Genomic DNA, 17904 nt, shown 5'->3' with positions numbered 1-17904 from the left:
AAATTTAACCCCCCCCCCCCCCTCCCCAAAATAAAATAAAATAAATAAAATCAATCAACTTAATGTAATTATTGTAAAGTTAAGTCACTAATCAATTTTTTATAGAAAAAAGTAGTCATTGAATTATGTCTAAATATCATAGGAAGTCATGAAACTATTTGAGTGAGTTTTGGTTACAAAGTTTTTTTTTTCTTTTTTCTGAAAGGTTACAAGGTACGGCGTTTGGATTTAATAATCAAATTGAATGACTTTTTGCTATACGAAATAGTTTAGTGACGTTTGGTTATATTTAGGCAAAATTGAAGTACCTTTTTTTGGTATAACAAATAATTTAACGATTGTGGTGCAATAAAGTAAAAGTTGAAAGACTATGTGAAATTAACCCTCAATTGCAACACTCTACTATTTAATTTCTAAGATAAATTGATATTTTTAATGTTTGACTATAATTTAGTATTCTATTAAAAAAAAATTGTATCACACATTATTTTTTAAATGTATTATGGGGCAGGTGACATTAATTGATGTTATGTACTGGTACAATAATTGAACTATACTGACCTGAACAGGGAAATTTCATATATTTGAATTCCTCTAGAATTATTGTTGATGCATTACAAGAATTTTCCAAGAAAAAAATCTTGATATATATTATATATGTTGACTAATTTGGAAAATGGAATTTAGTATTGTAGGCCCGCTAAGATAATACATTTTTTGGTGTTATTTCAAGTCTGGTGAAGTCAATTAATAAAGGAAGTTCAAATTGCGAAAAAGACGTAAAAAGTTAACACTTGCTTAGAAATGCCTTCAAACGTGAATTCTTATTGTTAATAGGTGTGTCAATTTTAGCAAAATACTTAATGAAAGTTATTTTCCTGTTTTTGGTTATAAAAAATATTTTCACCATCAAAAAGGAAAAAAATGAGTTCCATTATTTATGATAGAAGGGTATTTTTTTTATATAATTATCTAACTTTTAATTACATTCTCAAGTTCTTAGACATTATATAGATAGGGGAAGTAGTTTCACTTCACCAACTAAATAAAAGTTCAGATAACCAACCAACTGAGTTAATATTTTTTATACTGGTTGTATATTTTTGCCAGCTGGAAATGTTTTTATTGAAAGAAAAAGCAATAGAATATTGAATGAGTCAGTATGAAAAAATAGATACATATGGACTGACAGTGAAATGGAAGAAGTTTTGACAATGAAATTTTGGCCGTCATGGACACGTAAACAACACTAGATTTCACACTTGTTTTGGCTAAAAATAAGGAAATGGATTGATTAAGAAACGTAATTAGGAAAAATCCTTGTTGGTTCCTTGAATCTTTGAGACAAATACGAGCGAAGTCAAAAATTTCGTTAAAAATATTTAAAATATATTAGTTAAATAAGAAATAAATTTGATATATATATATATATTTCATATGTCCAAATTTATGTGATATATTTTATTTTTTAAGAGTCAAACAATTTAAGTTTGATCAAAAATTTGTGCGTAGAATATTCAATATTTTTGAAATGAAATTTATATATTTGTAAACTACATAAAAAGTATTATAAGTCACAATAATTGACAATTCAAAATAATTAAAAGATATCTGAAAAATTTATAATAAAAAATAGACTTATTTGAATTTTGAAATATGAAAAGTGCCACATGAGACGGAGTTTCGACAAGTTTCATTTAACTCACCAGTACTCTAAGCCTGCTCTGCTAAGGTACCATTTGTATTGATTTCGTTATTGGTCAATTAATTACTAGTTACTACCTCCGTCCACTTTTAATTGTCATAATTTTCTTTTTTAGAGTCAAAACTATACTCTCTCTGCCACTTTGACTAACATTTTACGATGTATTTTTCATCATAATGATATGCAAAAAATTGCAATTTATAGTACGTTTCGTATAGTTTTTGAATATCTATTTTTTTTTGTTTAAAATATCAAATTAATGTAATCTAATTTAACTTAAAATTAGTCAAATTGACTTTCGAAAAGTGCAACATGACAATTAAATGTGGACGGAGGGAATAATAACTTTGACTAACATTTTACGATGTATTTTTTTATCATATTAATATGCAAAAAATTGGAATTAATAGTATTTTTTGTATAGTTTTTGAATATCTAAATTTTTGTTTAAAATATCAAATTAATGTAATCTAAATTAACTTTAAAAATTAGTCAAATTGACTTTCAAAAAGTGCAACATGACAATTAAAAGTGGACAGAGAAAGTATTATACAAGGAATCAACCCATAATGTTTGAAATAGATGCTATTTTTATATTTATTATATTATGTACATAAATGATTGTGAAATAATTATGTTTTATATTATATTGAAATTGTGATTTGTGAATACGTATTTTCTTGAATTACAATAATTAACAAACCGTGTGAGATGATAAGACACTACTGTCAATATTATTTTTGTTGTTAACATTTGTTGGTTTTACTTTCACATATTCATTGATTGCTTTCTTTTACAGTCAATAAGTATGTTGAATTTATAGTCATTTTCACACCAAGGTAATATTCCATTTCTATTAATCAATTGTTCCATCAACGACCAAAAGCTACACGTTATCCTTACATCAAATTGTACTCCCTTCTCATCAACTTGTCTACTATTTTATGAAAAATAAATTGATGTGATAGTGACAGAATCAAAATTTTGATTATAAATTAAAAATATAAAAGGGAAAAAGGATAAATGTATCTTCGAACTATCGTTAATAGTATGCAGATACCATCCGTCATATTTTTGGGGCATTGATGCCCCTGCCGTCCAAAAACTAGAGCATACAGAGGTGGAGCCAGGATTTCATGTCAGTGGGTTCTAAATTTTTTAAAAGAAACAACGATCTTAACCTAAAGTAACAATCATCAAATTAACGAACAAATACAAGTATTTAATTCACTAAAAACAAATAAGGAAAAAAATGAAAAGGGAGAGACAAGAGTACACACCGGAGGCCAGATGTTGGAAAGCAGCAATTAGATCAACAATAAAAGTTAGAACCCTAACTTTTTGAATTTGAGTAGAAATCAATAGTCAGATATTGTAGTTTCATAGTACGATACAAATACTATTTTCCATTTTTTAAAAAATTATATAAACCCACCTACGTTTTTAATTAATTCTTACCGATTTTTTATTTTTTTAAAAATTAATTACAACACAAATACTATTTCCTTACCGATATTCTATTTTTTATATAGGGTGAACAATCTCGCTGAGTGCACAACAACCACTGGGCCAAACGCTTCAATGTGTTTATAGGTTCACAGGAAATATATATATATATACACATTGTACTTCATAATTTAATACAAATATAAGGTCTACGGAAAAGCCAGTGGGTTCGGCCGAACCCCCTTCCGCTACAGCAGCTCCGTCCCTGAGAGCATATATACCCTCCGTTAATATAAAGGGTATATATGCTCTAGTTTTTGGACGGCAGGGGCACCAATGTCCCAAAAATATAACGGAGAATATCTGCATACCATTTACAATAGTTCGAAACTTCGGGTATATTCATCCTTTTTCCCAATATAAAAAGAGTAAAGAGGCGAAGAAGCTAATGAAGGAGATTCAAAGTCGCCTTTGCGTTTCCTAACTCCGTCCATGTTTGTGAGTTGTGACTGTATATAATTATCAAATGATGACCAGGTTATTTTTGTTCATTACTATAGTATATAATCTACTATACTATATAATATATCATGTTATAATCAACACATTAATTTTAATACTCCTTCTATCTCAATTTACGTGACACTTTTCGTTTTTCAAGAGTCAAATAGTTTAAGTTTGACCGAAAATTTATGCATGAAATCTTCAATTTTTTTGAAATGAAATTTATATATTTGTAAACTACATAAAAAGTACGACAAGTCACAATAATTGACAATTCAAAATACTTAAAAAATATATAAAAACTTCATGGTCAAAGATAAATTAATTTGAATCTCAAAATCTAAAAAATGTCATATAAATTGAGACGGAGGGAGTAATATATAATCTACTTATGTTGGTCAGAAATAAAAATGGTAGGATTCTTTGATTAATTGTCAAATTTCACAAATCATTCAAGTACATGTTATTGGTAAGGTAAAGACCTAACCCCTCTTACTTGTATTTGTCCATAAGATTTTTTATCTTTTAATAAAAGGCAGTCAAACAATCTTTCTAGTGGTATAAATTCGAGTAAAAAAAAAAGAGATTTGAATCACCTAAATACGTTAATTTAATTGTCTAGAAATTCAAAATTCATCTTGAGGTTCCAAATTCAAATCCTAGAACTACATTTTAACTTTTCAAACCCTCCAACGAAAAATCACCTTGTTGTGTGAAGGTTCGATTCTCTCCTCATCAACTTAATTATGATTAATTAGAATATTTTTTTTAGCAAATATTATTTAATCATCATAACTTCTTTTGCATGAAGTATTATTATTATTATTATTATTGGGTAAGAAGCATGGAGTATTATTTAATCATACCCAATGAATATAATATGGTACAAGAAAAAATAAATCAACACATTTTTTTAATAGAATCTATTGAATTATGTCGGTCTCTGATTAATTATCAAATTTCACAACTCATTTACGTACATATTTGGATTTGTGAATAAGCTTCTGATTTTTGACTTAGTCTTTAGTTGAATTCCCATCAATTCATGAGTATTTTATCATGTCATTCCATTCCACTACATACGTTTATGATCATAATTATTTGGAAAATGACAAGAGAAGTTTCATCTTAAGCTCTATTAAATCCATTTGCTCCTGCATGCTACCCCACTTGTCATTAATAATCATTAATGAGTACTACTTTAATTTAGTGTTTCCATTGCTTATTCAATTTTGTTTTATAGTCGGTATGAATTTAAGTTAGTTATGTATATGCATTGGTAATTAGAGGTGGATTCAGAGTTTAAATTATGAATTTGATTGGTATTATAGAGAAGCGGTCATAAACTAGAGATTCGATCTTGACCAATCTGAAAGATTATTTCAGGTACTTGAATTAATTAAATTTAGGATTGTTCAATCAAATAAAGGAAACTGAATGAACTTCATAACTGTCTCAATCTTATTTTTACTGATTTTCTTTTTATTGTCTGAATATCCGGGAGCTAAGAGTATTCCAATACCCCTTTCATATTGAATTTAATGGTTCATATATACTATTTATTGCAATTTAAGTTATATATAGGCCTATATTTTGCATTAAAAATACTGAGTTAAACGCTATATATTAACTAGAATTACCTAAAATTGTTTTTTATGTAAATAAATTTTACACGTAGGTGGATAAACTTAGTGACGAAGCTGTTGTGATATTTACGAATTCGACAAAACTCAATAACATAACTTTTTCCTTAAACTTATTTTGTGCTAAAGTATTTATAAAGTATGTAAAAATAATCTATTCAAAACTCTGAACAAATAGATTTGTGATGAAAAATTTATATATTAAAAATTCTAACTCTACCTCTAAACTCTAAACGGATAAAACTTAAACTCTAGTGTTGCGTAATTGATTTAGTTCCTTCTTATCATGCAAGAAGATTACCAAGCTCTTATTAGAGTAGTTGACTAACATTTTTTTTAATTAATAGGATCATGCTCAATATTCAACTCTCTTGTCTATATATCACGCGGAAAATGTTGAATTATCGATTGCATTAATTGTTATAAATTCTTTAGCAGTTGCATGGATTGCATGTCCCCAACTCTGCAATTATATATTTCTAACAATAAAATTATTCTTATTTTTTCTTATGTTTGACCACATTTTAGTGATTAATTAGCATAGAGGAGAAAGGTTGTTAATTAGGTATATGTGACAAATTTTCAAGAAAACTTATGGTAGGTGGGTTAGTGTTATGAATGGGCCTAGATCAGTATTGGCAAAACAGCCCAACATCGGAGTAAGTGGCTATGTGTGAGATTTGAGTTGATAAATAGAGACTTGTAAGAGCAAAATAGATTTATGCGTATTTTGATTATGCTTAGGCAAGGACTGTATTTCTCATCCCCAATTCCATCTTAGTTCACTCATTTCCTTCTCCTTTATCGTTATTGTTATTGTTCATGTTCTTCATATTGTAATTACTCGTTTATATATGAATCAAAGCGTATTAGTTTGTTCGCTCTGTTGTTTATTGTTGAATTGACAAAATCACAACATTCATTTTAGTGTTAGGTAATATGGGCAGGGTGGAGGGGATGGTCAAGGAGTTGGGTTGGGGCCTTGGGGGTGTTAGGTAGGAGATCATAAACTTGACATATTATTTAAGGAACTTGTTTTTTTCTATTTTAATCAGATACATTTGTTTTCTTTTTAAGAAACTTATTTTTATAGAGAAAATAATTTCAAATATTTATCCCAATCAAATGTAAAAAAAATTGTACTTGAAAATATTTTTCTTCATACCAAACACACTCATAAGTGTGTGGCAAAACATATTTTTATTTGTTTAATTATATTTTAATAAAATCTCTCATGTATAAATTTTTAATTTTCATAGGTCAAGTACATGAATGATTTCACCAATGTGTGACAATTTGTAGCGCTTAGACTCTAAACGTAGGATTCAATAAACGAAAGTAAGAAAGTAGTTGACAAGGCAAGTAACAGGCTGCTAATTAAATTGCTTCAACATTTAGCCCAATGACCTTCACATAACTCTCGGAAATCTTACGAAATTGCTAATTAAATTGCTTCAAAGCTTGAGGCATATCAAAGATAGTGTCCTTAAGTACGTTTCACCCGATACAAGTGTATCCTCAATATGCACACACTGATACACATAATTGTATCTCAATTTTGTGTCAGATACATCAATAATGTGTTAATCGTATCTCAATTATGTGTAAGATACATTTAATGTGTCAAAAACATACGTAAATCTTCACTTATTGAAATTTTCTTATTACGTTCGTGGGTTACTAGGCATCTCACCGCAGTGGTGTTTGCTTCACTTTTGATTAGTCGATGTTGCTCATTGCTCGTTGCGCTTAGATCCGACAGACCTCTGCTAGATCTACCAAAAATTCGACATGAACACTCTCCAATTAGGCCTTTCGACCTCCTAATCGCCTACGCCAGTCTAGGTGGTTTCTCCACTGTCGATGCGATCTCTGATTAGTAACATATATAGGTTAATCATATAAATATGCATTGATACATTTAATTTAGGAGGGTAAGAAGAAAGAAATTGATGAACATTTTGTACATAACATTACTCAGTTCTAACAACTTGGAAACAATGTGTCAAAGTTTCCAAACTTATTAAACCAATCAATAAACTAAGGTGAGAAACTAGCATTGGCCCAATGGCCTTGACATAAGCCACCAAGATATTAAGAAAAGTTTATTTCTAGTCTTATTCTTACTTTGTGATTAAAGGACTTGTTGTCTTGCAAAGCTAGCAGGCAACAAACATATGTAATTCTTCTAACTTCAAGACTCTCTGATACACTTGCTTGATGTATGGTTTGAGCTCATGATTGCCCCAACAACAGGCGTTGGCGGAGGGAGCCGTGATGGCAAGGCAGAAATGAAATCTACCAAATCTTTGAGATTCTTATGTGAAGTACCATCAATCTGCATAGCAGCAACTATGTTTTGTTTCATGTCTACTACTCTTTTCTTCACATCTTTGCCTTCTTCACCTAACATGAGTTTTCTTATTGTTTTCTCTATGGCCGTTCTCTCCATAACCTCCAATTCAAACCCAACCTTATATATTTGGGTCAGATATCTCGCGTTCACCAGTTGGTCTGCTAAAATTGGCCTGCATATCATAGGGACTTGTTCACAAATACTTTCAAGCGTAGAATTCCAACCACAATGTGTGAAAAAGCCTGCTATCGCGGGATGTGCAAGCACCTGTTTTTGTGGTGCCCATTTCACTATCCGACCTCTTTCTGCTACCATTTCCTCATAACCATCAGGCAGTGCCTCAGCACATTGAAAGCCAGAGACAGAGCCAGGTCGAATAACCCACAAGAACGGCTGCTCACTGTTAGCTAATCCCCAAGCAGTCTCGATTAGCTCTTTGTCATCAATCCTCACTAGGCTTCCCAAGCTGACATAGAGAACAGAGTTAGGGGTTTGTCTGTCGAGCCACTCAATGCAGCTGTTGTCTTCTTCTAGTAAGCTAGTCGATGAGGCCAAAGGCGCCATTTTGTGAAAAGGGCCTATTGGAAAGAAGGGCACTTTGTAATGTTCTTGAAGGCGTAACAACATTGAACTCTCCAAGTCCTGCATCGTGTTCCAAATAGTCGCGACAGATGATCCTATATCATACATTGCTCTGTGAAACTCTAGTTCCGCTTCTGAAAATGGTACATCCTTATACCTGAGGGGATGTAGGTCCGGTAACGGATCCAGCAACTGAGAATCTGGAATTAAAGTATCAATACAGACTTAACTAAAAACAGAACGTAATGGAATAAAAACAGAGGATGTGTAATTGTTCTCATACCTTCAAAAGGAAAATATTTTTCGGGTTTTTGAAAAATGGTGATCATAGAGTGAATAAATGCAGCACTGAAAGTGCGGAGGACAATGCTGGGAACCTTCAGCTGTGTGGCTACATCATCGGCAAAGAACATGACATTGTCATAAACGATACAAGCGAGCTCATTACCTTCCTCTTCCATCATCGTAACGAGGTAATCTCTCAAGTGTGCCTTGCAGTTCTCGTTCATACTACATAAATTTTCCAGACTCGGAAATGATATGTCAATTCCCTGGAATCCGTCATCCATAGAATGGAAGACGAATTCAGGATGATTGGAATAATTAGGAGCACTGTATTGAGTATGTGCAACTATAACAGAAAAGCCTTGTGAATAAAGGATACTTCCAAGTTGTAGCATTGGTGTTAAATGCCCTTGGTATGGGCATGGCACTAGTACTACACTTTGTTTTCTTTCTATTTTCATCTTTGCTTTTGTTGGAATTTCTCTTCTATTCAAGAGGTTATTTGTAGTAGGAGTGTTCTTGAAGGAAGTTTATTTATAACTCCGGAGGCGGATCTAGTAGTTTTTGCTCAAACATGCTCTAAGTGTCTACTTGTGCATATCCAAAATTGAAGGATATAAATGTAAGCTAAGGCCAAGTTAAAAGGCATATTTACATATTATATGATTGCCGAATCAATTTCCTCACTGCTTAGAACTTAGCCTGTTAAACCTAAAAATTAGATGGAGAGGCTTAGATTGTTTGGCAGCATACTTGACTATATATTTTCCTTAATTAACACGTTGTGCGCCCACAAATTTGCTAACCTACTAATGAAGGTAGTAGATTAGCACCTACTCCATTTTTAATGTTCTTTAAATGCCCTTATTACAATTTAGAGTTAATGATCAAAAACACATCTAAAGTATTCTATTTTATTGAGTTTCATACATGAACTATTGATATTATGAGTTTCCTGTTTAAACCATCACTCAATGGTTAGCGAAACACACCCTTGTTATAAAACCGTTGTAACCCCGCCCTCGCAGGCTTTGAAATTTGACGTGCCACTTGCAAATGTTCAATTGTGGGTTGAGCTTCCATGTGTAGCAATTTATCTTCATTATCCTCTGACACATATCTATAGATTTAGACTTATATCTAAAAGTAAAAAAACTATTTTAAGTTCATAAGCTAGGGCTAAGTAATTTGTTGTTGCGTACACATAAGCTAACGATAATTTTGTTAGTTTAAACTTTATATCATTAAATAAGTGCATTACTATATTGAATGCCGCATAAAAATGATACATGATATTTATAAGTATAATCTATATGAATATTTATTAAATCCATTACTTTCATAATATTTTTGGCAAGAAATCTTTTTGCATCATTATTGAAAGGGACAATCAAAATAAAAATTCCGTTATTCTTCCTTGATTCAAGGATTCTTCGTAATTGTGTCAAGAGCCATATACTTATCCTTCCTGGTAAAAGTAGTACGCTCATAAGAAAGAGTTTCAGCAATAACCTTTTGTACATAACTAGCAACTTCATGGCTTGATTTCCCAGATTTGCAAGTGAGCTCATACGACAACTTATTCAAGAATGTAATTTCATAAGTGGGACGTGGATTCACGAGAAAGAAAAATGGATCCATCCATTTCCATCCTCGCGTTGACATGTAAATTTATATTATGATTTCAAATTATGTTAGATATGCAATTGAAATAATAATTTCAAGTAATGATTTTATATCTCGAATTATCCAAAAATATTATATTATTATGTTATCATATGCATTTGGTATGGTTTCATAGTTTAAAGTTCAATTTCGATATTTTATGATATGGTATATAGGTTATGATTGTTTGATCGACTTCAACTTAAATATACTCATATCTTTTCTTGTTCTTTCTTCTACTCTACTTCTCACACTCTCAGTCTTACCCTAGGCACATGATTATGAATTATTAAGGTCTTTATTGGGTTGAGTGGCCGGGTTAGCACCCCTTAGCTCTTGTCGAAACTCTTTTCTTTTTGTTGAATTCAATAAGTTAATTCTCTAACAGTTTGGAGAAATGTGGTGTTAAAGTTTGAAAAAAATAACCAAGCTCAAGTTAAATGAAATTAAGTTATTTGTGATTTTTAAAAGGTGAGAATTGTAGAGATATTTTAGGACTTGATTCTGTAATCTTTTAAAATAGGAACTCGATTCTAGTAATCTTTGTAAAATAGAAAGATATTAATTATTCCCATATATTGTAACTTAGTAGTAGTTATATACTCATGTACATGCCTCCTTTGAGAAATAATAGAATACAAAAAAGAAATATTCTGTTCAAGATTTGAACTCAGCGCCATGGGCAAATCAGATGCTTCTAACTCTACCCCAATTATCATTCAATTTGAAAATTCCTCTTTCAATGCAGGAAATATTCTAAATGAAACAAATTATGATATGTGGTCTCAAATCATAGAGATGCATATTGCTGAAAAAGAGAAACTCTCGTTTGTTTGTGGGAGTACACAACCACTCTTACTGAAAAAGATGAAGGATATGAGAAGTGGCACACAGATAATCAAAAGGTTAAGAAGTGGCTGTTGATGTCTATGTCTCCTGAGATTATGAAGCGATATATTCGCTTACCTACTGCTCAAGAAATCTGGAAAGCTTTGTCAACAACCATCTATGATGGAGCAAATGAACTACAAGTCTTCACTTTGAATCAAAAAGCCTTTTCTGCCAAACAAATAAAATGACAGATCTCTCTCTTCCTACTATGGAGAATTAATTGAATTTTTTTGTGAGTTGGATCACCGTGATAAGGTGATCATGGAAAATGAGAAGGATGTCGGTTCTTACCGCAAGTCTATTCAACGACAAATGGTGCACATTTTTCTTGCTGGTTTGGATGGTGAATTTGAACAAATTCGTGGGGAAATCTTGAGAAAGGATCCTGTTCCAAAATTAGAAAAATGTCACTCAATGGTTCTTCGTGAATCTGTTTGACATGCAACGTGAATGGAGATCTTGAAAAATCTGAAGCAGCATCCATGATGAGCAAATATAGATCTAATCAAAATCGATTCTCTCAAAATCAACCATATCGAATGAGGTCTAAGGGTATCAACAAGTCCACTTATAAGTGTACTCATTGTGATCAGTCGGGGCACACAAAAGATCATTGTTTTGAAATTGTGGGATAACCAGAATTGTGGGATCATAACCGTGATTCAAGAAGGAGAAATGCAAGCAAGAGTTCCACTAGTGCAATTGTAGAAACAAATGCCAAGGAAGATATTGCGGGACAATCCACAACCTGTGGTAGCAACGAGAGATAACAATGGTAAGGCTTTAAATTCATCTGCACTTGTTTCTAATAGTACATGGATAATTGATTCCGGAGCTACGGATCACATGACATTTGATTTTAGACAAGTTTCATCCCTTAAACCCTCGTCACAAAAGTATATTTCCACCGCTAATGGTTCTTCGGCACCTATCATTGGGGAAGGATCCTTGTCTCTCATTAATAATTTGAATTTAGATAGTGTCTTAGTAGTTCCATCATTGGATTGTAACCTTTTGTCTGTTTCTCAAATTACCACTACCCTATCTAATTGTAACCTTTTGTCTATTTCTCAAATTACCACTACTCTATCTTGTGTTGTGATGTTTTGGCCTGACTATTGTGTGTCTAAGGACATCCAGACAAGGAAGACAATTGGTTATGGTACTAGACGAGAGCAGTTGTATTACTTGGATTTGGAGTCAAAAACTTCTAATCAGTTGCGCCAAGCATTATCGGTTGATATGTTTAGTTGTAAGGATAAAATAAGGAACTCTGATATTTGGCTATGACATCGACGATTGGGACATGCTTCTTTTGGATATCTTAATAAATTGTTTCCTAAGTTATTTACAAAATTTGATGTTTCTGATTTCCATTGTGATGTCTGTGAACTTTCAAAGAGTCACCTTGTGTCTTTTTCACCAAGAATGAATAAAAGTTCAATTCCCTTTATGATTATACATTCAGATGTTTGGGGTCCATCCAAGGTGAATACGTTAGGTGGATCACGTTGGTTTGCTACTTTTATAGACGATTGTATTAGACTGACTTGGGTGTGTTTGATGAAGTTCAAAAGTGAAGTGAATTTGTTGTTTCAAAAGTTTCATAAAATGATTTGCACACAATATAATGCCCAAGTAAGAGTTCTTCGTAGTGACAATGGGGGAGAGTATTCCAGCTATGAACTTAAGTGATAAGCACATGAAATTGCTCATCAAACTACTTGTCCCAATACACCCCAACAGAATGGGGTAGCCGAGAGAAAAAATTGTCATTTATTAGAAGTTGTTCGTGCTCTATTGATTGAAGCTCATCTGCCACAATGTTATTAGGGAGAAGCACTCACTTGTGCAACATATTTAATTAATTGAGTGCCTTCTAGCAGAATTAACTTTAGAACACCATCTCAAGTTCTTGCTAAAACGGTGATTACACCGGCAGTCCCAAATTTGACTCATCGTGTTTTTGGTTGTGTAGCGTTTGTACATCTTCATAAGCATCAACACGACAAACTATCCCCCCGTGCACTGCAATGTATTTTTTTGGGATATGCTACTCATTAAAAAGGGTACAAATGTTTTTATCCTCCAACTCAACGAATGTTTGTTACAATGGATGCTGTTTTTCATGAAGAGTCTATGTATTTTTCTAATGAAACAAAACTCCAAGGGAGGACATAAAGGATATTTTGTCTCTAAATTATGAAAAACGGATACTTTTTGCACCTAGTAACCAGGTTGTAAATGAATCAAGTTTATATGGTGGTGAACATCAATAAATGAGACATAACCAAGATACAGTAGAATCGGATTTGGGTACTGCTGAAAATGAAGAAATTGAAGAAGAAGATTTGGGTGCTACTGGAAATCAAGAAATTGGAGAAGTTGGTCCAATATCACATGAACCCCTCACCCAACAACCAACTGATGTACCAAATCAATCGTCGCCAACTCAGGATGTTTCTGATTTTGTACATGAACCATCAGTCAAACAACTACCACCACGACACAATAAAGGTCTTCCTAAACCCACCTATGAAGCAGAAATTTCTGGTAAGCTAGATACACATTGAGCCATTTTGTGTCTAATCATCATTTGTCGGAATCAAATAAGTCATTTGTAAATCAATTATCTATTGTATCTATTCCTAACAATGTGCAGGAAGCCTTAATTGATCCAGGTGGAAAACAGCTACGGATGAAGAGATGAAATCCTTGAAAAAAAATGATATATGGGAACTTGTCGATTGTCCACCAGGAAAGAAACAGTTGGATGTCGATGGGTGTATACAATCAAGTACAAAGCAGATAGTATGATAGAACAATTCAAAGCGAGATTGGTGGCTAAGGGATATACTCAAACCTATGGAATCGACTATCGAAACATTTGCACCTATTGCAAAAATCAACACAGTTCGAGTGTTATTATCAATGGCAGCAAATTTTGATTGGTCACTACAATAGTTTGATGTGAAAAATGCTTTTCTTCATGGTGAGTTGTCTGAAGAAGTCTATATGGACTATCCTCAAGGGTACGAGATATCGAGATCACATGATTATAGAGTATGCAGATTGAAGAAATCACTTTATGGACGAAAACAATCACTAAGAGCGTGGTTTGGAAAATTCACCAAATCTATGAAGGCATTTGGCTATACTCAAAGCAACACCGATCACTCTTTTGTTCTTGAAGAGACAACAAGGTAAAATTACTACCCTTATTGTATATGTTGATGACATGGTGGTGACTGAAAATGACCCTGAAGAAAGGAAAGCTCTCCAAAGCTACATGTCTAAAGAATTCGAGATGAAGGACCTTGGTCTATTAAAGTTTTTCCTTGGAATTGAAGTGTCTAATCATCTAAAAGAATTTTCTTATCCCAAAAAAAATATACTTTAGATTTGTTATAGGAAACTGGCATGACAGCTTGCCAACCAGCTGATACACCTGTTGAAGAAGGCCTGAAATTAAGTGTTGAACCTAATCAAATTCCAGTTGATAAAGAAAGATACCAGAGACTTGTAGAAAGATTGATGTACCTAGCGCACATAAGACCAGACCTTGCTTATTCTTTAAGTGTGGTAAGTCAATTTATGCATAATCCTGGTGAGCAACATATGAATGCAATTATGCGCATCTTGAAATATTTGAAGTCTGCTCCAACAAAGGGAATTTTGTTCACAAAATATACAGATCCTCTAGTGATAAATGTATAAACGGATGCTGACTGGGCTGGAGTTATCGATGACAACCGGTCTACTTTGGGATATTTCACTTTTGTGGGAGGAAATCTTGTTACATGGAGAAGCAAAAAACAAAATGTCGTTGCTCGCTCAAGTGCGGAGGCGGAATTCAAAGGATGGCACTTGGAATATGTGAAGCATTATGGTTGAGACTTCTCTTAACATATTTGGGTTATCCACCTAAGGCACCAATCCAACTATATTGTGATAATAAGGTTGCACGTGCTATTGCACATAAATCCAGTACAACACGATTGTACCAAGCATGTAGAAGTAGACATGTTTTTCATCAAGGAAAAGTTGGATGGTAAGATATTAGAGTTACCCAAGATTCGATCGGAGGACCAATTGGCTGATCTTCTTACTAAAGCAGTTTCGAGTAAAATGTTCTCCAAGTTTGGGAGCAACTTGGGCATGTTCGACATCTATGCACCAACTTTGAGGGGGGAGTGTAGAGATATTTTAGGACTTGATTCTGTAATCTTTTAAAATAGGTGTTGACACCCAATTTTGGTCTAATATTTTCAAAATTCGTAACTTTTAAGTTTTATTTATTTAATAGTTCAAAATAATTTTTTTATAATTTTAAATAAGTTTATCGATAACTATCTTTATTTATCAAAATTTAGGATTTTTTTTATTAGTTAATTTTAAAATTGCATTTTTACATGTCATTAGTTACTTTTATTATATTTTTTTAATATTGATTTTATTAGTTATATTTGTTAATATTCATTTTGATATTTTGCACCTTTTAAAAATTCATTCAAATATAGATAAATTTCGTATACGACTATTTTATTAACTAGTGGTTTCGGCCCATGATTTTTAGATAATGGTATTGTACAATAGAAGATTTAGAATTTTCTATTTAATTTATTTCATAGTCTTTAAGTGGGGGTGGTGAAAAATTCCAATGGGAAAACCCTAAGATATTTTTCTATCATATTCCCCACTGCCTCCCCTTTCTTCCACCACCAAATCTCCACCACCCTCGCCGGAGATATCACACAAACCACCCCCCATTTTGCCCTTTTTCTCCGATCCAACACCACCAAATAACCAACCGAAATAGCCACCAAAAACCCCCCTTCGTTTTCTCCTTTTTCCAGCGACGAACAGTTGTGAAACTCAGCCAAACCCCGACCCAAAACCCCCAAGCTTCCTTCCCCTCTCTCTTTTGTTTGTTGTTTGCAGCCAGCTGAAACAACTCCTAAGCCCCACCCATTTCCGACCAAAACCCCAATCCTTCCCGCTACCAACACCCACAAACCAAAAACAACCTGAAACCAACAGCTTTACTAAGTCGTTCGTGACTCCGGTGAGGAGTTTCGAGCTCCAATGAACTGGAGAAGCGAACCAGTTGACCGAACGACCCCATTTCCATGTTCTTTGACGAACCAACAACAACAGTCAAACAATCCCTAGCTCGAAAATTCCCACAAAGACTAACCATGGTCACCACGAATCTCTTAAAAAACAACCCCTTTCCACCTCGTTTCCGGTGAAATAGAGTTTGAAGCTCCAAACCACCGAGACACTATGAACAACTGACTGTCAGTCCCTCTTTCCACCTTTTTTCTTTTTATTTTCTCATTGTTAAATAGTTTAGACCTTGATGATTTTTCTTTATATTTTTGTGTTATTGGGTTACATCTGACAGTGATCATCTCTAATTTCTTGTTATTTTGTGGTAGATTATATATTGTTATTAGTAATATTCCAGATCTAGCCGGAAAATTCCATGCTCCGGTGAACTCCATTTTTTGGTCAGTTAATTTTTAGTTGCTATTATATCTTGTTTTGTTATATGCTAAATATATGAATATTGAAGCATCTTTATAGTATTTATATTTCTCATACTTGCTATTGTTGATCGGATTGATTAAGTCCTATAATTAATATTTTTATGCTTGTTATATTGTGAATTGTTTGTTTTTTGTTTATTTTCTTGAAATGCTATTTTTTTAATTATTATTTATTTATCGTTCTTATCATTATTTATAATAATGTATTGATTGTCTTGATTTTGATAAACCACTGTTGCAATTATTTTCATGTGCTTAAACTTTCTTTTATTACTATGCTATTATCGTTTTCATCCTAGAATAGTTATACATTAATTTGATCTTGTTGGTTGCTCATTAATTATTAAATATCGTTGCTTCCATATTTTCTTGAAGTAGTCTTTGGTATTTTCATTGTTATTGTAATTCATATAAAATAGAGATTAAACAAGTTAAATTGGCCAATGAGAAAATCTCTCCGTCAGTTTTGGAGGCCTTTACATTGTAAAAGACGGAAATTCAGTTTAAGTTCATATATTTTGTTTGTTCAAAATTGCCGATGAAGAAATTATCGTCGATTTTCAAGGCCTCCTATGTTAATAAGACGGGTTTTTATTTTTAAGTTATTATTTGATTCATTTATTTTTATTCATATATATTTAGTACTAACACTTTTACTAAGTGTCTTTACAGGTACCCCGAAGTCGCTTCTCATCGAAGCCATTTGAATAAAGTTCGAATATTATATTAATTATTATGTATATTGATGACGATAGGCAAATATTAGGTCGTTTCTCATATTACTTGTTTACTTTATTACTTGTGTATATTGCATGTTTGTTATATTTGTATATTATTTTTACCTCCTCCTCAATTTGAAAAAATGAATCCAGTCGGGATCCACAGTTGTGGATTTCGAAGGATGCCTAACACCTTCCCTTCGAAATAACTTGAACCCCTTACCTAGAATCTTGATTTCGTAGATCACTTAATGGTTTCCTAGTTTTTTCCTAAAATTAGGTGACGACTCCTTCTAAAATTCGTTTATTCTTTAAATTCTTTCAAAATCGAATTAATTGATTATTTTTTGAGTCATCGCGATGTTTCGCCCTATTTGAATAGAGTAGGAATGTAAACAATAGGAACTCGATTCTAGTAATCTTTGTAAAATAGGAAGATATTAATTCTTTCCATATATTGTAACTTAGTAGTAGTTATATAATCATGTACATGCCTCCTTTGAGAAATAATATAATACAAAAAAAAAAAAAATTATGTTCAAGATTTGAACTTTAA

The 17904-nt window shown here is 32.5% G+C and overlaps 1 protein-coding gene across 1 annotated transcript; it reads right to left on the bottom strand.

Annotated features, from left to right (window-relative positions):
- Positions 1 to 7334: 7334 nt before the first annotated feature.
- On the bottom strand, positions 7335 to 9040 carry LOC102589593 (UDP-glucose iridoid glucosyltransferase-like). Its single transcript, XM_006338950.2, has 2 exons — positions 8520 to 9040; positions 7335 to 8436 (listed from the first exon to the last, which is right to left on the bottom strand). Exons 1-2 carry the CDS (start codon positions 8980 to 8982, stop codon positions 7493 to 7495), a joined length of 1407 nt encoding a protein of 468 aa, XP_006339012.1. The 5' UTR covers positions 8983 to 9040; the 3' UTR covers positions 7335 to 7492.
- Between the last annotated feature and the right edge of the window lie 8864 nt (positions 9041 to 17904).

Source organism: Solanum tuberosum, unplaced genomic scaffold (genome assembly GCF_000226075.1).
Source record: "Solanum tuberosum cultivar DM 1-3 516 R44 unplaced genomic scaffold, SolTub_3.0 scf00008, whole genome shotgun sequence".
Lineage (NCBI taxonomy): Eukaryota > Viridiplantae > Streptophyta > Magnoliopsida > Solanales > Solanaceae > Solanum > Solanum tuberosum.
Note: the sequence above shows the minus strand (reverse complement) of the source record. Positions and strands in the feature narration are given on the sequence as shown.